This window comes from Lycium barbarum, chromosome 4 (assembly GCF_019175385.1).
Source record: "Lycium barbarum isolate Lr01 chromosome 4, ASM1917538v2, whole genome shotgun sequence".
Taxonomy (NCBI): Eukaryota; Viridiplantae; Streptophyta; class Magnoliopsida; order Solanales; family Solanaceae; genus Lycium; species Lycium barbarum.
The window spans coordinates 8,186,272-8,208,594 of record NC_083340.1 but is presented as its reverse complement, the minus strand read 5'-3'; the positions used below and the strand labels follow the sequence as shown (position 1 = coordinate 8,208,594).

At 38.3% G+C, this 22,323-nt stretch overlaps 2 protein-coding genes and 1 long non-coding RNA gene across 3 annotated transcripts; 1 reads left to right on the top strand and 2 right to left on the bottom strand.

Annotated features, from left to right (window-relative positions):
* The first annotated feature begins 6,242 nt into the window (after positions 1-6,242).
* On the top strand, positions 6,243-7,747 carry LOC132638142 (uncharacterized). The gene is made up of 2 exons (XR_009581612.1): positions 6,243-7,214; positions 7,305-7,747. It is a non-coding gene; the product is annotated as an uncharacterized LOC132638142 (long non-coding RNA).
* A 3,348-nt stretch (positions 7,748-11,095) lies between these two features.
* LOC132635082 (uncharacterized) lies at positions 11,096-13,916 on the bottom strand. The gene has a single exon (XM_060351302.1). It carries the CDS (start codon positions 13,548-13,550, stop codon positions 11,295-11,297), a length of 2,256 nt encoding a protein of 751 aa, XP_060207285.1. The 5' UTR covers positions 13,551-13,916; the 3' UTR covers positions 11,096-11,294.
* A 3,697-nt stretch (positions 13,917-17,613) lies between these two features.
* LOC132638141 (uncharacterized) lies at positions 17,614-20,220 on the bottom strand. The gene has a single exon (XM_060355118.1). It carries the CDS (start codon positions 19,960-19,962, stop codon positions 17,704-17,706), a length of 2,259 nt encoding a protein of 752 aa, XP_060211101.1. The 5' UTR covers positions 19,963-20,220; the 3' UTR covers positions 17,614-17,703.
* Between the last annotated feature and the right edge of the window lie 2,103 nt (positions 20,221-22,323).

The following is a 22,323-nucleotide window of genomic DNA, read 5'->3' as shown; positions in this document are numbered from 1 at the left end:
AGAGCGGTTTGTCTTTGGGATGTCTACAGACCGTGTCTCGTAGGGTCTTGTTTATCGGTGTGTTGTGCACCACACCTATAAACAGGAGGCTACAGGACATTTAGGATGTTTCCTTTCTTTGAATCTTAGATCGTGCGATAGAGCCAGCCGTAGGAAATGAATCTCTTTCTGCTAACCTTTAATTGCAGCTGGAGGACGGTATCGACGTAAGAAAGTGACCGACGATATTGGAAGCTATATCGTACACAGGTAAGAAATGGTATGAAAGATGTATGTCGGGGGAGCTATTTGAAGTATGATGGAAATATAAAGTTGAAGATTGAAAAGAAAGATAAACAGGAAGTTGCCTCCGATGCTGTTGAGTTAGGCATGTGAGGTAAGTCTCGACATCTGTATACTTTTAATTGCAATTGTTAGCCCTGTGTGGCTACGATATGATGTGATATAATGATATATATACGTATATGTGTTGGCCCTGTGAGGCATGGTTGGTATTTCCTGTGTACAGGTTTTGGAATAGTTAGAAATACAGAGGAACCTCTGCCCAAATTTTTCCAGAAATATAAAAAGGAGATCGAGATATGAGTTCTTAGTATGTTTTGAAAGTCGATACCGACAGGGTAAATCCATTATGTGGGATTAAAGTTTAAGGGATACCTCCGTGTCATTCGTAAGAAGTATCATTCTTGTTTGGAAAATTTTATTCCGAGAAAGCATTTATGAGCAGCAAATTTGCAATTCATTTGAACGGACCAGAATGCGTTCCAATCACATCGTGCTTCAGAAAAGCCTATGCTGAAGGGCAGAAATGTCCAATGATTAAGTTTCGATTCATTTGAAGAATGCTAAATGTATAACAGGCAGTTGGGAATTGAATAGTTTGCTTACGACTCAAGGAAAAATATATATATGTATAAATATGGAGGTAATTATGTGAATTAAGTACTACAAGATTCCGCGATGGTCGTCGGGTTCTAGTGTTCTTTTTCTAGTGGTTGGAGAATGCCTTATCGTAATATTTTATCAGTCTTCATCGACTAATTGGAGATGAAATTTGTGGAATGAAAACTTAAATTTGTGGGTTGTTTAAAATTATATATGTATATGTATGAGGAGAAACATATTGAGAATTTACCGGGGGGACGACACGGTGAGTATTAGTCAGAAAAGTAAAAGAATTCTCTCTAGATCGGGGTGGGACCCGCTACAAGAACGTTTTGAAAATATGTAAGACCCCGATTTGCCTTAAGTTATGTGATAAAGGTTGTGCGGGGAAATTGATGCAAGTATACCGGCCTTAACGCGTCTAAAAACATTAAAGTTGTAAGGTTAAGCGTGCCAGGGCCAGAGCAATTCTGGGATGGGTGACCCCCTGGGAAATGTACAAAATTTTTCGTAAATATGGATATAAGGGACAAATAGGAAATTTGGAGTAACCTAAAAGGAAATTAGAGCATGTGGAGTGGTTAGAAACTTTATAAAGGTCGCGTGGGCTGAGAAGGATTAGATTAGTGAAAAAGAAGACAGCGCAACGCAGCTCTAGAATTAGAATGAGTTTGAACAGATGATTGAAGACGCTTTGTAAAAGAAATGTTAGTGATATATATGTATGTATAGGACCCCCCCCCCCCCCCCCCCCCCCCCCCATTTATGATGTTGCCGATCGATTGGCGAACCCTAATAGCCAGCGTTGTAATATATGGGAGACATTACTAGAATAGAATTTATGAAACAAAGTGAAAGGTATGGTACTGATGTTACGAAATGAACTGATATTTATTTTGCTACTGGTTGAGATATTTTATCCATAGGTTCTCAAAATTCATAAAGAAAGACAGAATGACTAAACTCAAATTATTACGAATAGGTCTTTCTAATGATAACTAAAAATGGACTCATTCGCTCTTAGAAAATGGGATCAACTCCCCCACTGCGTATTGGTACTTATCGAGTATAGAATATGGAAGATTCTAATACGACGATATTTTGGAAGGAAAAGAGAGTAATTGAGTATAAGATAAGGAGATCAAAATGCCAGAAAATTGAAAAGTAAGAAACCTATTTAAGCAGAGCCCCAAAAAGGGTCGACAGGCAAAATACGAAATTATTTGCGAAAACGAACTTAAATGTAATAGTGCAGGGCAAAGGAAAACCTATGGCATGGAATGATGAATCATGCGAATATTAAGTAATTTGACTATCGAGAAAATAGAACGACAGATAAGGAACGGGTATGAAGGAAGGATATGATTATTAAAGGAAATTGCTATATTAATTAAATTATTCGAGTGCCAGCTATCAAATAAGATTTGTACTATATGATTGAGAATTTCATCACTTCGTGATTTTGTTAAGATCTCGTACGAAGATAATCATGTTATAGATTATAAAGGAAAAACATGGATACGGTATAAGCACAACCCCAAAAGAGGGGGAACAGATGAAAGTGAAGTAAGGTAAGTAGAAATAGAAATAATTGACACACACAAGATTAAAACGATAAAGAATTGGCCTAGGTCTTCGATATAGACCGAAATACGCAGTTTTGAGGGATTACCCAGGTATTACAGAAAATTTGTGAAGGACTTTGCTTCTATTACGGTACTATTAACGAAGCTAACTCAGAAGGCCGTGAAATTTCGGTGAACCAGTACGTGAGAAAGCAGTTTCCAGCACTGGAGGAAAAAACAATTAATTACAGCTCTAGTTCTCGCTCTTCCCGAGGGGCCAGTCGGGTATGTTACTTATTATGATGCTTTTGATATTGGGATAAGTTATGAATTAGTACAGCACAGTCAAGTTATGGCCTAGGATCCCCGACAGTTAAATCGCACGAGAGAAATTATCCCATACATAATCTGGAATTAGCCGCGGCGATTCATGTTTTGAGAATGTGGCGGCATTACTTACATGGGGTCTACGCTGATATTTATACGGACCATAAGAGCCCTAGTATATTTTTAAGCAAAAAGGGAGATAAATCTGCTACATAAATGGCTGGAATTATTGAAAGATTATAATGTCGATATTCTGTATCATCCCGGAAAAGCCAATGTGGTAGCTAATGCACTTAGCCGTAAGTCCTTGGGGAGTTTGACTAATGTACAGTTTGATGAGAAAGAATTGGTTCGTGGAAATTTATCAGTTAGCTAGCCTTGGAGTCCGTTTGGTCGATTCTGGAGATATTGGGATTTTGTTCGAGAAGTTGCTGCATCGTCGATTATGGAAGAGGTAAAACAACATCAGTTTGAGGATCCTATCCTTGTACAGTACAAGGACACGACCTTTGATAAGGAAAAAACTTAGTTTGAAATTTCGTCTGAAAGGGGTATTATTATTATACGGAGGCAGATTATGTGTGCCCGACGTTGCAGGGCTGTGATGATCAATTATGGGCGAAACACAAAATGTTCGACATTCTATTCATTCTGAATCCACAAAATGTATCATGATCTTAAATATTTATGCTGATGGGATGGTATGAAGAAGGGACACTGCAGAGTTCATTGGCCAATGCCCAAATTGTCAGTTAGTCAAGATTGAGTATCAAAGGCCCGACAGATTGCTTCAGGAATTAGAAACTTCAGTTTGGAAACGAGGAACGATTCGCATGAACTTCATTATAGGATTACCGCACGCTCAACGCGGATACGATTCTATTCGGAGTATTGCTGATGGATTAATGAAATCAGCCCATTTTCTTCCAGTCAGGACTACTTATTCGGCTGAAGGTTATGACAGAGTGTATATTAATGAGATAATAAGACTTCACGGGATTCCTATATCTATTATAACCGACTGAGGTGCTCAGTTTACGGCTAACTTCTGAAGACCGTCCCAGGAAGGACTGGAGACTCAGATGAGTCATAGCACAATATTTCATCCTCAGTCCGACGGACAGGCCGAGTGTGCTATTCAGACACCGGAAGATATGCTATGGGCCTGTGTTATTGATTTCAGAGGTTGTTGGGGTGATCATTGTCGCTAATTGAATTTGTTTATAATAAAATCGTTATCACTCCAGTATTCAGATTGCACCATATGAGGCTTTGAATGGCAGGAAATGCAGATCCCCGATTGGTTGGTTTGACGTGGGTGAGATTCAGTAATTGGTCCAGATGTGGTCCAGCAGGCAGTCAATAAAGTGAAACTGATTCGAGAGCGACTATTAGCGGCCCAGAGTCGACATAAATCTTATGCTGATAAACGACGTCGACCGTTAGAATTCCAGATTGGCGATTGGGAACTCCTGAAAGTGTCACCTATGAAAGGTGTTATGCGATTTGGTAAGAAAGGAAAGCTCAGTCCGAGATATATTGGGTCTTATCTGATTATTCGTAAAATAGGCAAGGTGGCCTATGAATTGGATCTGCCAATTGATTTGGGAGCGGTTCACCCGGTATTCCATGTTTCTACGCTTCGTAAGTGTATTGGTGACCCTTCCAGAATTTTTCCTACAGATGATATACGGGTCACAGAGGAGCTGTCTTATAAAGAGCAGCCTATAGCCATATTGGATCGTCAGGTAAGAAAATTGCGGGATAAAGATGTGACTTCTGTTAAAGTGTTGTGGCAGAATAATAATCAAGAGGAATTGACCTGGGAGGCTGAGGAGCAGATGAAGAAAAAGTATCCTCACCTATTTCCAGTACCTTCGGGTAATCCAATTTCTACGTTTGACTATGTTGATTTATAAATGATTTGTATGTGATGGCTATAAAAGAATCTTCCCCCGAATTTGTAGTAAGATCCGTAGCATTAATACAACATTCGAGGAGGAATGTTATTAAGGGGGGGGGGGGGGGGGGGAGGATGTTACGTCCCGTATTTTTATACATTGGGACAACCCGGATTAACTATGATAATTTGAGGCCAAGACTATTCCGGGATTTGAAGTCGGGACTTTTGACCATTCGATTTTATTTTGAGACATAAGTTGAATATGAAATTGATGGCATCGAACACTTAGGAAAAATTGGGACCACAATTCATAAAATTGGAATTAAAAAAAATCTTGCCAAAAAATGGCCCTGTAGCCGTGTGGTCCACAAAAAGGTCCCACACATTGTGTGGCCAATTTTAATTGGTCCAACACATGTGTGGGCCATAAACTAGTAGAGATATTTTGTGGACTTAAAAAGATGACTTCAAGTCATCTTTCTATCATTTTACACTTAGACAAAAATAACAAAAGTTGAAGAGCTCCAACAAGGAGGCTCACGGCTAGAGCCATGGAAAATCAAGTCCCATTTTTGCCTCTCTAAAAATTATTTCTTTGGTATAAACCCACTATTTGGAGGTCCCTAAGTGGCGTGAAAGTATCGTTTGGGTCATCCAACCATCCTTTGTGTCAAATAGCAAACCCTAGCCATTTGTGAAATTGAAGAAGGAAAGGTAAGTTTTGCTCTTGTTTATGTGTTATGGACGTTTAATTCATGCTATGGTATGTTAATATGGATGAAAATCATGAAATATAGTATGTTGGAAGTGGGGTGTGTGATGGGTGTGTTAGCCGTGTGTATGGGTGTGGTTATGTAAATGGGTGTTGTGACAAAATTGATGAATTAAATTCCTTGTAGCATGTTTGATTGTCGTAGAGTGAAGAAATAAATTAGAACCATCTATATGTATATATGTGGGCGTGGCCGTGCATGGTCCCAAATGTTTGGCAAAAATCGCATTAATATCGCTTAGTGTTTTAGTTGTCGTCGTTATGAATTCTAGTTGGAATTGAACATTTAATGACTCAAGAATGATGTTGAGATTTTGTGGGCTGATTTGGGTCCTATTATGCGTTTGATGTAAGTCGTATATTTGTGAAAATGACATCGATATATTGTGGATTGTGATACAAAACATGACTTGAAAATGAGGAAAGAAAATAGGGGGCTGCTCTCGGCTAAGGGGACTGTTTTCGGCCACTTGGAGAAAAATTATTGGCTTGTTGGAAAAATTATGTGAATTTTTTAGAGTGTTCTTGAATGTTGTTAGTATGGATTTGGGTTAATAATCGAATGTACAAACCATATTGTGGCTTGAAAGTAAGCCATTGAATTCAATAATTGGAAAGTTGTCGAATGATGAAAAAGAGAGCTATTAATGTTATTTTTTGCCTTCCGAATTTATTATTGATGTTGCTAGGTTGGTTATTGTGGTTGTTGTTGTTGATTTTGAGCGAGTTAAATTCTCGGGATGGCCTATTTACAGGGGAAATGCTGCCGAATTTTCTGTAGAATTTAATGAGTAGTTGGAATGAATGGCTTAAGTGCCCTTAGCTAATGTTTGGTATTCGTTGGCCTATTTGTAGACCTTGGGGAGCCCGAGGCGTAGATTGGAATTTACTTTAGATCGGCTAGCTTGGAGTGCGTACGAGGTATGTAAAGCTTAGCCCTTCTTTCGTTTGGCATGCTCTAGTTGTAAATAGGCTAGACTACTAGCCTTAAGGAAATCCTAAATTCGAAATCCGATTTCGCTATGATCTTTACATATATTCTTTGGCATTCCTATGTATGATATGATGAAATATGAACTATTATGCCTTTGAAGAAACTGATTTCCAAACTTTGCACAATAAGTTGTTTTAAAGAATTCCGAGCTATAAACGCCATATCTTCCTCCGAAAGGTTCGGATTACTTTAATATTTTGGTAAGAGTTTATATAGCATATGATGAATATATTTTCTATAGGCGGGCCCGACTCGGGTCAATACCCGTCCGTGGGTCCCGCGACTTTCCTTTATGTAATTCGGAAATTTTTTGAAAGAATTTGTTATGATTATTATTTCGAATTTCAAGTATGATCATTTTGCTTATGTTTGAATTTATGATTTTATGCATATGACTACTCACGACTCTACTCGTGCATTCTGTTATTCTTTCGCTGAGTCCCGGGCCGGTTCTGTTATCGTGCGCACTTTGATATACTCCGGAGTTATGCTGTGTTTATGGTTCACCGAGCTACTCGCAAAAGAGGGTCGGGTTCCACTTATATTTGGTGTTATGTTGGGTATGGCGTTATGCTGTGATGTGATATGTGACGGAGATACGGAGATTTGAGACTTTCCGGTGTTATGCTGTGTTATGGTGCCATCGACGGGCGGGCGACCATATTCTTCTGTACCCTATGCATGACTTGTATTTTTTTTTAACCTAAACATTTGGATATGATTGGGTTTGTACTTATGTTCGGCACTTCTGTTTCGTCTATGCCTCAGGTTTGTTTTCTGTATATTCTGCTTTGCATACTCAGTACATATTTCGTACTGACCCCCCTTTCTTCGAGGGGCTGCGTTTCATGCCCGCAGGTACAGACGCACAGTTTGGTGATCTACCCATTTAGGACACCCTCTTCTGCTGTTTGGAGTGCTCTTCTCATTTCAGAGCGCAAAATTTGGTATATATATTTGTTCGCTATGTATATATGTATTTGTTCAGGGGTACGGCGGGGTCCTGTCCCGCCATATGATTCGGTTTGTCTGTTTAGAGGTCTGTAGACGTATTGTGGGTGTGTGTGCCTACTTCTGTACAGATGTGTTTGTATGATCTCATTTGTTATGGCAGCCTCGTCGGCGTGCATTTTGTGTATGTTTATGGCAGCCTTGTCGGCGTGCATCCTGTATGTGTTTTGGGCCGTTGTGCCATTTGACAGCCTTGTCGGCTTTTGATACATTTGACAGCCTTGCCGGCTTTTTGATATATGTGCATATGTTCGGCGATGTATATTCCGCCGCCTCTTCTGATTCTGATATGATGTTTTGTACGCGCAAGATAATATTCGTTCTCAACTCTGTTTTAAAAATGATGAATATGAAATCCGTGTTAAGCTTTGCTATGATGATTTAGTTTGTATGTCCGTTTGGGTGCCCAAGTAGGGCCCCAGTCGCGGCCCACGGGGCTGGGTCGTGACAGAAAATCAGTTCAGTTGACATTTGGTATTTTCTCTCAGTCAAATCTCTCTTCTGCCCTAATTCTTCATTGTAGGTTACTAAACTCATCAATGGAGTTCGCTACTGTCCTTTTCTCTTAATTCACCATTATTATTCCTTTCATTGTATCAAGTTACTGTGACCATGAAGATTAATAAAAATACAGTTTGTTTGGTTAATTGCGATTACGAATTGTTCTTAATTAGCCTAAGGACATTACACTGACTGCTAAACTGTTTATCGGGACAAGTCTCCCAGCATGCCTTGACTGCATAACTAACATGAACATGAAATATAAATAATGACAAAACTCCAAATGAGATGGGGTTCACTAAAAGCTGATCCGAGCAATGTCCTAACGAGCAGATTCGTTCTCCTGTAAATCACTAGCTGCATCGTGAAATACAGGCCCCCCAGGCAATTAAAGGGGACGCCAATAACTTAATGAAATAAACATGGCATATGAAATAATAGAACTGTAACTGAAACTGTAAGCTGAACATGAACATGAGCATCATCTGACATGAATAAATTTATAACATGAGTAAAAATATTTTAAGTACATACGTATATTGTGGGAGAGCCGTAGTATAACCGACAACATGAAATCACCACGTGGGGTACGTGGAGTCTGGTACCTGGCCCGACCGGCAGAGCAGCCCCACACCTTGCCAGGGTATGAGACATAAGCATGACATGAAAGGATCCAATTCAATTGTCTGATGGTGTCGTCCTAATTTGGGCGGATCGACCCTTACCCTACGTTGAAACTATCTGAGCTTTCTCGTAAACCTATGCTACTTCCAAAAATAAGAACATGGATATAGGTGGCATCTGAGCCCACGATTTGCATAACATAAGTTGCAAGTATGAACTTGTAGACATGATTCGTAAACATGGCTTGTAAACATGATTCGTGAATATAATATAGCATGAATATGAGTATATATTAGAACTTGTATGAAAACATGGAAAACAGGTAGATTTTCATGAAAATAAGCATATAATAGTTCATATCTTGCATTTAAGAATCCATGGAATGCAAAGCATGGGTTTTTATGGATTACAGATGGATTCCCAATAACCAAAACGGAATATGAAGAATACAATAACGAATTATAAATACGAACATGGTATGTCATGGTACATGTAACTTAGGGTCATCATGAATTAGAGTAGAAACCTTAGGTTTGTGGAACTTCGTATTTTCATAGATGAACGTAGATTGGGAAATAACAATGATGTTCCACACGTGGATTGAAACCTTACATACCTTAATCGATCCAAAGCACCTGAAGAAGAATCCAAAAAACCTTCACTTGAACCTTTGAGAGGTTGGTAACATAGGATTTCACTTAGAATTCATGTATAATCATTAAAATGCACTTAAGATTACGTAGGAGGACTTAACTTGATGTATGAGGATGAGGAGAAGAGAGAACGGTCATTCTGGGGCTTGAGGATGTGCAGAATGAAGTGAAAAGGCCAAAAAACAAAGTTTTAAAGTTGTTGTTGGGCCTGTTTTACGCTCACTTTAGGCCCAAATTACAGCCCGTAAATCCGTAACAGCGTGCTGGATATTTTGGTCAATTTTACGGCCCGTAAACTAATTACGGCCCGTTTTATGGACCTTAAGAATAGGTATATTTACAAAATATGATGATACTTTTCAGTTTATAAAATATAGCAATAAATTTCTTACAGAACATATTCCAAAATTTTCGTCCAAGGCTTGGAAAATTTGCTCAAAATTTTGTGTATGAAATATGTATTTCTCGTTCAAGGTTCAAAAATTCCGCTCAATATTTTGTGTGTGGAAATTATATGAAATATGTATATCTTACTGAAGGCTTAAAAATTTTGCTCAAAATTTGTGTATAAAAACTGTATGAAATATGTATATCTCGCTTGAGGCTTAGAATTCTCACATTTTTCGTGTATGAAAACTGTATAAAAATGGTATGAAATATGAATATAACTGTATAAAGTTTATTTTAGCTTTTTGGAAATTTAATACAACCACAATAACGTTGTATATAACTTTCATACAATATTCATACAAATTTAATACAACATACAAAACTTAAAATACAATGTGCTTGAAATTCCTTAGAAGAATCAATCTTGAAAACTTCATCGGCATACCTTGACTGCATAACTAACATGAACATGAAATATAAATACTGACAAAACTCCAAATGAGATGGGGTTCACTAAAAGCTGATACGAGCAATGTCCTAACGAGCAGATTCGTTCTCCCGTAAATCACTATCTGCATCGTGAAATGCGGGCCCACCGGGCAATAAAAGGGGACGTCAATACATTTGAATTGTCCTTGTATGTAAAATAACTTAATGAAATAAACATGGCACATGAAATAATAGAATTGAAACTGAAACTGTAAGCTGAACATGAACATGAGCATCATTTGACATGAATAAATTTATAACATGAGTAAAAATATTTTAAGTACATGCGTATATTGTGGGAGAGCCGTAGTATAACCAACAAGATGAAATCACCACGTGGGGTACGTAGAGTTTGGTACCTGGCCTGACCAGCAGAGCAGCCCCACACCTTGACAGGGTATGAGACATAAGCATGACATGAAAGGATCCAATTCAATTGTCTGATGGTGTCGTCCTAATCTGGGCGGATCGACCCTTACCCTACGTTGAAACTATCTGAGCTTTCTCGGTAAACCTATGCTACTCCCAAAAATATGAACATGGATATAGGTGGCATCTGAGCCCATGGTTTGTATAACATAAATGGCAAGTATGACTCGTAGACATAATCTTGCCCCAGTGTCATAATTGATTCAAATTCTGACAGCTTGCTGGAAGTCATAGTTTTTTGTATTCATTAAGATACAAAAGAGTGCTTAAAGGGTTGGAAAATATTTTTGTATTCATTAGGATAATTTTGAAGTTTTTTTGTAATATTTGGAGCAAGTATGATGTGCCAATTACCTAGATGATTGCATCCCTTTTTGTAAAGTCATGCATTAGGCTTAACTCTCTAGATGCTCACATTTGTGTACCATGTATACGGGAGTATTTCTTGCATCAATCAAATTTTACCTTACAGGCTTAATAAACAGATTTTGGCTTTGAAATATCTGAACTATTGTAGGCCGTCATTGCATATTCATGACACTGTGGATTGAGTTGGAATATTTCTCTGGTATTTTCATAGGGAAAATTGTGATGGCGTTATTATTTAGGGAACAAGCTAGTCTTGATGTGAAACAAATATATTTCTATTGTATCTTATAAAAAATAAAAGTAAAAAAGAAACAAATATGATACTATTGCAATAGAACTTAAGCTGTGTCTTTTGTTTTTTCCATTTTCAGGGATTTGCTTCTCAGTCCACAGTTAGATACAAGTCAGATGAACTTTGGGAAGTTGGAGTACTATTTGAGGGTGAATTACTACTGCAGGAGAGGTAGTCTACCTCTTTGCTATGTGTACGCCATTGATCAATTTTTTCCAATTGATCTGGTGCTGAACTTGGAAGTGGCTGTGAACGAAGAATTTCCAGAACACTCTCTGTTTTCCCCAGAAGTAAGACGGCAGAGCGGACACCTTCTGCTCTCTCTTCAATGGTGCCATGGTGGCATTGCATGGATATAACTCTTTGTAGGTTGGTAAGACAAGCACCTGTTATATCCGCAATTATGGCTGACAATCCGTCAAACATGATTTTGCTGCTCTCAAACTCTTTGCTATCAGAACTTTGCAGAAGAGTTTGACATACTCTGTACATACAGTTTGCTGCCAACATATTGGTAGGCCATTTTGAAGGTGATTCCTTTAGAAAAGCGTGCGGATCATTCTTTCTGAATTCGATGAATCTCTGCTTTGCTTTCTGAGAGAGTCCTTCAAGCACGCCTTTTGGATTTTGTCCTTCAGTGGCAGTTTTGCGGAGATCAACGTCCAGCCACCTGTAACATAAGTCAACTTCTACCCACAGCAACTCTGCCGCCTTCCTGATGTATACAAGGTCCTTTCTGGCATCCAGGTTCTCTTCAACAACTTTGATGTACATGAGACCTTCATGCACACACCTTATTAATTCCTTGATTGAGTGGAAATCAATGTCTGGAAGTGCAATCGCAATACTTGTCAGTGTCACTACAGGAAGAGCCCAGCAATTAGGAGGTTCTTCTGAGTCTAAAGAAGGGATTTGAGCATGGTCAAAGTTGTACACTCCCCTGAATCCAGGCGATGACTTCACTTTCTCCAGAAGTCGTAGAAGATGTTTAGGCTGTTCCTTTTTCCCCGTCCCTATCCATTGACCTACAACATCACGGTTGCTTTGCATCATCAAATCCATTAATACTTCCTCTCCTTCGAGGTGTAAAACATAGCGGCTAAGATCTGGCTTTAGACTGGCGTGCGACTCTATATCATGACTCAACACCATATTGTTGCATTTCAGCATCCTGATTGCTTTCTGACAGCTTATCAGTAACCAACTTACAGAGAAGGTGGAAATGAGCCGAACTATCTTACTGAGTGACACCATCAGAATTTGCATCCAAATGCAGAAATCGAGAAGTTTGTTCTTTGTTTTATGAGCAAATTTTCTACCATGCCGGTCACAAATTCTGAAATCCAACGGGCTTTCTTTCCACTGAAGCAGTATACGGATCCAGTAGTTCTCCACTTTGAACCACTTGAGTTTGCAGGCATTACTTGCTTTTTTGGGGCAGTGGAAATTTATGGCTATGAACCATCTAAAAGCTGGTGCAATAGTTCCTACTCCTATTGCCACTGTGTGAGTTACAAGAATCAAGGTTGTGGACCACTTGTATTCAGAGTCTCCACTACAAAAGCTGAAGGTCGAATGGAGAAAGTAAGACCTAAACATGGCTGCAGCATAAATTACTGTGCTCAGAAGGCAGAAGCCTCCGGATGCAGTGCATGTTGCTAAGCGCCCCGTTACGAAGTGGGGGCTAGAGGTATATGCCATGGTCCAAAATTTCATCAGCTCGTCCTTTAGTTTCTCAATTTTGCATCTATAGGTGATGCCGCCTTCTTTATTTACCAATTTGTACTTCTTATTATATTTCAGGTCCAAAAAACACTTTGTAGTTGGTATTGTCAAGGCTGAGGAGATCAGTAGCAGAAGCAAAACAAACATAAGAAACATGAGGGCTATATGCTCTACACAGAAAACATAGATTACACCAGTAGCTAATTGTATGCCAATATTCACGATGGCTGTGATGACGAAAATTCCCAAAGCCATTATGTTCATCAACAGCTCTTTGTTCTCCACGAGACCTAAAGAGGGCATAAAATTAGCAATTACCGTACAGATTAGAGCAGCACTGCTAAGTTTTGTCAGCTGATCTTGTCGACGAGGCATGGAGGTATTTAGATCAACAGACAACTTGGTGGCAACAGCTAGGAGAGTCAAGGTGGTTGCATTGAGAGAGAAGAATTTGCAAGGAAACCATAATTTTCTACGGCGCAGGCCATGAAGGACATCCATCGCCATAGCCAGTGCACAAGCTGCAGATGCTGCTGCAACATAGATACCGATCCATGGCATCGGCTCGCTGAATCTCGACTCATCTAGGTTGCCATCTATGGTGCAACCAATCTTTCCCATCTCTTTTAAAAGCTGAAATCTTTGTTTATGGTGGAGTGTTTGAGGATTTCTTATGGGGTGTCTCTACTCTGGGTATTTTGCTGTTTTTGGTGCAACTATCTCTCTCTTTGTAGCTATTTCCAGTGCTTTCCAAGATTTACTCTTTGTGGTGGCATCTTCACTGAAATTTGGCTATTAACTTGATTTGGTCATGGATGATTTCACTTGTTGAATGATGCTAGAAAAGTCAGCAAGATGGATGATGGACTTTGACATGATTGTTTACTTGAAGCTGGTGAGATATAATTGGCTTTAGTTGCTGGAGTGATTCCTCTGATATAAGTATTTTCTACTAAAGTCAAGGGTGAGTTTAGAAAAATTTGATATTCCTCTCTAGCCTCTATATTAGGGTACTCACCAAGTGGTTGTCATTTGTCAAGATTGTCTGCTAGTCAATGTGTGTGTATAAGGCAAATACAAACTTGGTGACCACGTTGATTAGCTCACTTGATGGGTCCTACAGAGAACTGATTACGTAGACAAATCATTTCTCCAGATTGTGAAATCTCACTGTATAATTGTTTAAGGTATTAGTAAAAGAGAAATTATTGCCAGCAGCCTCCCACCCCAAATGCAACCCGAGCTAGGAACCCAAGAATGACTCATCAAGTCTTGTAATCCTTTAATTTTTTAAATAAAAAAAAAGAATATGAAAAGAACTAAGGTTTAATATTATTAGCTAGTGGCACTACCAGTCTCTCGCACAATAGGTGTAGTTTCAATCCTTGTTGTCCACTTCACATTATTCAGTCTTTTATTTAGTTTAAAAAAAATAAAATCCCTCCACCCACCCCCTCCAATAACAACCTGTCCAAGGGAAATGGTTTGACTTTTCAGGGCACCTTTTTCAACTGACTTTTCTTGTCTTTGACTCCAACATCATTAGAAATTGCACTTCTGAAAAGATCTAGATGAAACAACAAAACCATGGATGATTTTTTTTTAGGTTTCTGTCATGTTATTTCTGTTTATTGAATTTTAATATACTCAGCTATTATTTGTCTTGCTATATCTTTGTAGATGACACCTTAGATACAAAGCGAACCAGCTCGAGTTTGCATCATTTTACTGAACCTGGAGTTTTGCAGAAATATGCAACTTAAGTGGGATCAAAGATCATCGTCTGATATCATTTGTAGCAAGTAAACTCCTAAAGATTCACAAACGAAGAACATATAATGAAGAAAAAACGAAGAATAGGAAATGCAAGGGTAAAGATAATTTTGATTTTCATTCAACATAATGCCTAATTGTAACTATTTATAAGTAGGGGTGGGCATTCGGGCCATTGGATTGGACATGAAATTTTCGGTTTGGATATTCGGTTTTCGGATTGAGGACATTACAATCCGAATCCAATCCAAATAAGTTCAGATTGGATTGGATATTTTAAGTTCGGTTTCAGATTATTCAGTTTGGATATTTTGGATTTTCGGATTTGACTCTTGAGATTTAAGACAAACTTATTAGGAACAAAATTCGTGTGTTAGTTCCACAGAGATAAATCTAAATCTTAATTGCTCAGTAAAAAAAGACTTCCAGTTCAAATTAGGATTAGCAAATTCAAGTCATGTCACATAGTAAATCCATACCAAATAAAAGTATTCTGGAAAAGTGGAAATGAACGAATAAAATCTAAGTAGTCATCCGGAAAAATAACAAAGAACTCTGCCGTGGGTGACATTAACGTGAGACTTTTGAGACTTGAGAAGTAAGAAAACCTATATTATACTCCCTCCGTTTCAATTTATATGAACCCATTTGACTGGGCACGACATTTAAGAAAGAGGGAAGACTTTTGAAACTTGTGGTTCAAAATAAGCCTTGAGTGAATTTGTTTCCAAATTAGGAAAGAGTTCACTCATTTTGGCACGGACTAAAAAGGAAATAGGTTTAAACAAATTGAAACAGAGAGAGTATTAGATTTAGTAGAGAATTATATATTGGACTTAATATTTTAATGGGTAGGGCCTTAGGTACTAGACTTATTAGTACTGGGCACATATGATATGTGCAAAGCTATAAAAATTTCGAATTTTCTGTAGTACTAAATCCATATCCAATCCGAAATCCATAAATTTTAAAAATAAAATTCGAAATTCAATCCATAATCTAAATATTCAAATTAAATATTTAAAAAGTTCGGATTTCGGGTTGGCCCAAGCTGTGGCCACCCCTATTTATAAGGATTTTCATAGCTCAACGCTAAGTTTATTAGCAACATTAAGAGGGACTCAACTTAAAACTATACTAGATTCCGGACTAAGCTACAAAAACAAACTTACTTTATAACAACTCTAGGCCTAACTTCTCAACTTAAATGGCTGTGTACTACTGATTTAGCTCACGTCACTAACTTTCATTACATTAACGTTACATTATATACATGGGTACAGTGGAGTGGATATTGTGAATAACACAAAAAATTGACATCGCCCGCCGTTGGGCTTTTGTAATCTGTGAAATCATTGAATTGTGTTTGAATCTTTACATTTTTGTTTCTATCAGTTCTTGGTTTTGCATGTGTCTTTTTCTTTTGGCACTGTAATCTTTTTCCTCATATTCTGGCCTTTGGTTCTTTGATGGTTTTGGGAGGATGAAAGAGTAGAAGACATGTGAAAGATTGAATCGTTCTGTTAGAAATGGAAGGAAACAACCACCTATTTTTGCACTGTATGGCGCTTTCATAGCTTTGCACATGTTTTTCGACCTATTCAATCCAAAGTAGACAATACCAAAACTCACCAAAAGCTGTCTCTACAGGAAGTGGCGAAAAATCTCATAGAATGCATTAGTACATTTCAGCGTTAGGAATCTGTAAATGTAGATGCTGTCCCATATTATACACTAGCTGGTTACTGAAGAGTGAATACATCATTCAGAAATGTACTAGTTGAGTAACACTGGTGTTTACTTTTGTCTGTACAGTTCAAGCACCTTCTTGGTGTTGTTTAGTAATGAAATTTTTACTTTTCTCACTAAAAATACAAAAAAGACTGAATATGTTCTGTATTTTTCTTCCAAGTGTTAGGTAGGTCTATATAACTTATAAGACTTTATCGGGGTTGGGATATTCTGATAATTCAAAGAGTTCATCTCTTCGTGTTACACTCAAGATGACGTTAGAGTGACAGTGGAGAACCGGTGTGGTCGTATTGGCTGAGTTCACCAATGACGAAGTTTCCTTTTCGCCTCGATCAACTGATACATTGTTCATTGAGACTCACACTGGTTGATTACGAATGAGGAGAAGTTTTTCTATCAGTTTTACCTGGATCCGTGAATTCAGCATTGCTACCTCTCCTTGCTTTTAGTAATTTATCCTAATCAACACAGGCAAATTTGATAAATATCGAAATCCTTTGGTTTGTTATGTGAGCTATATGAGTAGCGTAGGTCAGTAGTACTAATGGAGAGGAATATATTTTTCAAAAAAACTTATACAAATAAAATTGAAGGACAACTTGATTATTATTTCTTTTAATTTGTTGGATGTGAAACTATTCTAGTAGGGTCTGAATCCAAGTGATAAAGATATAGTGTAGCAGGTTAGTTCTCTTGCATCTTGTAACCACTTTTTTCATTCTTGAACTTGTGTGCTCTTCTCTTTGCTCTTGATTGAAAATTTGTTGCTCTTTATTGTTCAGCAACACTGCCACTGCTTAATGCAAATTGCACGACAGAAATTGCAGGTTATTTTGTGTGCAGTATACATACGGGAGTGTTGCTTACATCAATAAAATCATTACCTTGGTTACCTTACCCAATGAACTTGCTTCTTAGAATCTAGTCCACACAATCTATTTATATCTTTCCCCTCAAGCTAGTTAGGGAACTACCTGCCCTCAATATTGGTGTTGAAATATCAGAAATATTGTAGGTCATCATTGTAGATTTTGTGACACTGTGGATTAAGTTGGAGTATTTCTCTGGTATTTTCAAGGGGAAACTAGTAATGGAGTTGCTGTTTAGGGAACAAGCTGGAGACTTGATGCGAAACAAATATGATTTCGTTGCATCTTATTAAAACAAGTTAAAAAAGAAACAAATATGATATTATTGAAACAGAACTTAACCTGTCTTTCTTTTTCTTTCACTTACAGGCATTTTCTTCTCAATCTACTGTTAGATACAAGTCATATGAACTTTCGGAGGTTGGAGTACAATTTGAAGGTGAACTACTACTGCAGGAGACGTATTCTACCTCTTTGCTAAGTGTACACCTATGATCAATTTTTGCCAATTGATCTGGTACTAAGCTTGGAAGTGGCTCTGAACGAAGAATTTCCAGAATATTTTCTGTTTTTCCCAGAAGTAAGATGGCAGAGCGGATCCCTTTTGCTCTCTCTTCGATGGTGCCATTGTGGCATTGCATGGATATAACTCTTTGTAGGTTGGCAAGACAAGCACCTGTTATATCTGCGATCATGGTTGACAATCTGTCGAACATGATTTTGCTGTTCTCAAACTCTTTGCTATCAGAACTTACCAAAAGATTTTGACAGACTTTGTACATACAGTTGGCCGCCAACATATTGGTAGGCCATTTTGAAGGTGATTCCTTTGGACAAACAGTCAAATTTTTCTTTTTTAATTCGATGAATCTCTGTTTTGCTTTCTCAGAGAGTCCTTCAAGCACATCTTTTGGATATTGTCCTTCAGTGGCCGTCTTGCGGAGATCCACGTCCAGCCACTTGTAACATAGATCAACTTCTAACCACACTAATTCTGCTGCCCGCCTGACGTTTGCTAGTTCTTTTCTTCCATCCAGGTTATCCTCCACTAATTTGATGTACATGAGGCCTTCATGCACACACCTAATTAGTTCCTTGATTGAATGGAAGTCAACATCTGGAAGTGCAATTGCGATGCTTGTCAGTGTCACTACAGGAAGAGCACAGCAATTAGGAGGATCTTCTGAGTCTAGTGAAGGAATTTGGGCACTGTCAAATTCATCCACTCCTCTGAATCCAGGTGATGCTTTCAGTTTCTCCAGAAGTCGTAGAAGATGTTTAGGCTGCTTCTTTTTCCCCATCCTGATCCAATGACCTACCACATCACGGTTGCTTTGCATCATCAAGTCAATTAATGCCTCCTCTCCTTCAAGGTGTAAAGCATAGTGTTTAAGATCTGGTTTTGAACTGGCTTGGGACTCTAACTCTCTATCAAGACTTGACACCATACTGTCGCATTTCAGCATCTTGATTGCTTTCCGGCCGCTTATCAGTGACCAACTTACAGAGAAAATGGAAATGAGCCGGACTAGCTTACTAAGTGACACCATCATAATTTGCATCCAAATACAGAAATCGAGAAGCTTGTTCTTTGTTTTATGAGCAACTTTTCTACCATGTCGGCCACAATATCTGAAATCCAATGGGCATTCTTTCCACTGAAGCAGGATGCGGATCCAATAGTTCTCCACTTTAAACTTTGGTTTGCAGGCATTATTTGCTTTTTTGGGGCAGCGGAAATTTATGGCCATGAACCATCTAAAAGCTGGTGCAATAGTTCCTACTCCTATTGCCACTGTTTGAATTACAAGGATCAAGGTTGTGGACCACTTGTATTCAGACTCTCCGCTACAAAAGTTGAAGCTCTTATGGAGAAAGTAAGACCTAAGCATGGCTTCAACATAAATTACTGTGCTCAGAAGGCAAAAAACTCCAGAAGCAGTGCATGTCGCTAAGCGCGCCCCCACAAAGTGGGGGCAAGAGGTATAGGCCATGGTCCAAAATTTCATCAGCTCGTCCTTAAGTTTCTCATCTGTGCATGTATCAGTGATGTTGCATTCTTTGTTTGCTAACTTATACTTACTGTTATATTTCAGGTCCAAATAACGCTTTGTAGTTGGTATTGTCATGGCTGAGGAGATCAATAGCAGAAGCAATACAAGCATAAGAAACATGAGGGTTATATGCTCTTTGCATAAGACATAGATTACACCAGTAGCTAATTGCATGCCAATGTTCACGATTGCCGTGCTGACGAAAATCCCCAAAGCGATTATGTTCATCAACAGCTCTTTATTCTCCATGAGACCTAAAGAAGGCATAAAATTAGCAATTACTGTACAGATTAGAGCAGTACTGCTAAGTTTTGTCAACTGATCTTGTCGACGAGGCATGGAGGTATTTAGATCAACAGACAATTTAGTGGCAACAGCTAGGAGCGTCATGGTTGTAGCATTGAGAGAGAAGAAGTTACAAGGAAACCAGTATTTTCTATGACGCAGGCCATGAAGGGAATCCATTGCCATCCCCAGTGCACAAGCTGCAGAAGCTGCTGCTACATAGATACCAATCCATGGCATCGGATCGCTGAATTTCGAGTCATCTAAGTTGCCATCTATGGTGCAACCAATCTTCCCCATCGTGTTTCAAGCTCTTCGCCAGTTATCTCTAGTTTAAAGCTGAAATATTTTTCTGTGGTGAGTTTCTATACTGCTAGTTGAATATTTCTTGATGGTATTTTAACTCCAGGTAATGTCTAGGTTGCTCTTTTTGATGCAACTGTATCTATTTGTTCCATTGAATATGTTTCAAGCTATTTCTAGCGTTTTCCAGGATTTACTATCTAGTAATATCTTCACTATCATTTGAGCTATTAACTTGCTTTGGTCATGGTTGTTGAAAAAGTCAGCAAGTCAAGGTGAATGATAAGACTTTGACATGAATTTTTAAGTGAAATATGGTGGGATATGATAGAAATTTATGGTATTCTTTCATGCCCATAGCTGACTGCTTCTCAGGTGGTTGGCCAAGTTTCTCTGCTAGTCAAGTTGGACAATACTTGGAAAACAACTTGGTGATTACGTTGTTTGGCGCACTTGACCAGTGATTATGCAGAGAAAACATTTCTCCAGATTGTGCTTGTCTGTGAAATCTCACTACGCCATTGTTTCTTGTTCAAAGGTATTACAAAAGAGAAATATTACCACTTCCCCATGCAACCGAGCTGACGTCACCAGAGGAGGAGTTAGGATTTTGAGTTAATGGGTTCTGGTTCTAGAATTGGTAGCTTACCGGATTCTGGATAAATCATCTATACATGCTAAGTCGATTTGTTAACACAACTATAGGATTTTGACCAAAACTATGTAGTTCTGCCGAATCAGTAAGCGAAACTGTATTTTCGCCCCAACTGGCATCCCAAGAAGGTGTCTTTGCACAAATATAGTACTCTCTCCGTTTTAATTTATGTGAACCTTTTCGGGGTACGAGGGTCAAACTTTATAACTCTGACCTTAAATTTCGACATAGATTTTTCAAGTTTGTAAATATATAATTTATGTATTTAGAAACTACATTAAAAGTAAGTAATACATTGTAATTCAAATAATTTAGAAAAAATATAAAAAAAATGTGGTGAAAGAACCACCTTGTAGACTCCCAAAATATATAAAAGGTTTCGTATGAATTGAAACAGAAAGAGTATTATTTTTGAATTGTGGAAAGTGCCGGTCAAGGTCTGTCATCTAGAATTTTCTTCTTCTTTTTCTAATCTTCTCTTTTATAACCTTTTCTTCCCCAACCACCCTGCAAGACTAACCTGTCCAAGGAAATGGGTTGACTTTTATTTCACATCTTCCTTGATTGACTTTTCTTGCATTTTGACTCTAACATCATTGGACATTGCCTTCTGAGAAAGCTTATATCAAACGACCAACTATTGATGACTTCCTTTACGGGATTCTACTATGCTGAATGACTTTTTTTTTTTTTTACCGAATTTTCAGCTTCTCAGCTATTAGCGTACTTCATTTTGTCTAGTTAAATATTTGAAGATTCCACCAAAGAGCCCGTTTGGATTTAAGTGTTTGACTTGCCAGCTTAAAGTCATTTTGTGCTTAAAATAAGCTCAAAAAATAATTGGGTCCATTTAATTTAGCTTATCTAAAGTAACTTATAAGCTGAAAACAGATAAGCCAAAAATAAATAAATTAGATTACCCCAACTTTTTTTTTTTTAGCTTATAAGTTGTTTGCAGCTTATAGGCATAAGCCCATCCAAACAGGCTCTAAGTAAGATTTATTGGTGAACCAGCTCAAGTTTGCATGGTTACGTCCCAAATCATGGTCTGGACATAACACAGCGCTCGGTGCCTTACTGCATGTGACCGAGCGAACCACATGGTTTGCTGAGTCAACATGGGACATGAACTGGTGCTGAATATAGGTTAAACATGCATGACTTGTGAAAACATGGAGTTCAATGATCTTAAGTCTGAAAAATACTATTATAGCATGAATGCAGAAATATAGTAATGTAGCTAACGAGGCTAACTCAAATAAACATCTGACATGACATAATTAACTAGTCTATGAAATCTCTAAACGTGAGTCTGACCGTCATGTTTAGGGTTTAGGTGAAATGGAAGAGCATTGGGAAAGTGGGTATAAGGGAGTCCGTGTATGTGGAGGGACACGTGGGGCGTAGCACGTGAGATTCAGCTGGTCACTTAATAAAGATCCATGGCTCAGATTTATATCAGATGCGGCTAACAATAAACGGTACGGATTAGATCCACAAATTATATAATCAAATAATGGAGGGAAAATCAGTTCAGTTGACATTTGGTATTTTCTCACTCAAATATCTTCTCTCCATTCTTCTTCTTCTGAATCAATTCCTCTTCTAATCTCTCTTCTGCCCTAATTCTTCATTGTAGGTTACTAAGCTCATCAATGGAGTTCGCTACTGTCGTGTTCTCTTAATTCACCATTGTTATTCCT

Coding starts and splice junctions, on each gene's coding strand:
- LOC132635082 (XM_060351302.1), bottom strand. CDS start 13,550: ATGGGAAAGATTGGTTGCACCATAGATGGCAACCTAGATGAGTCGAGA.
- LOC132638141 (XM_060355118.1), bottom strand. CDS start 19,962: ATGGGGAAGATTGGTTGCACCATAGATGGCAACTTAGATGACTCGAAA.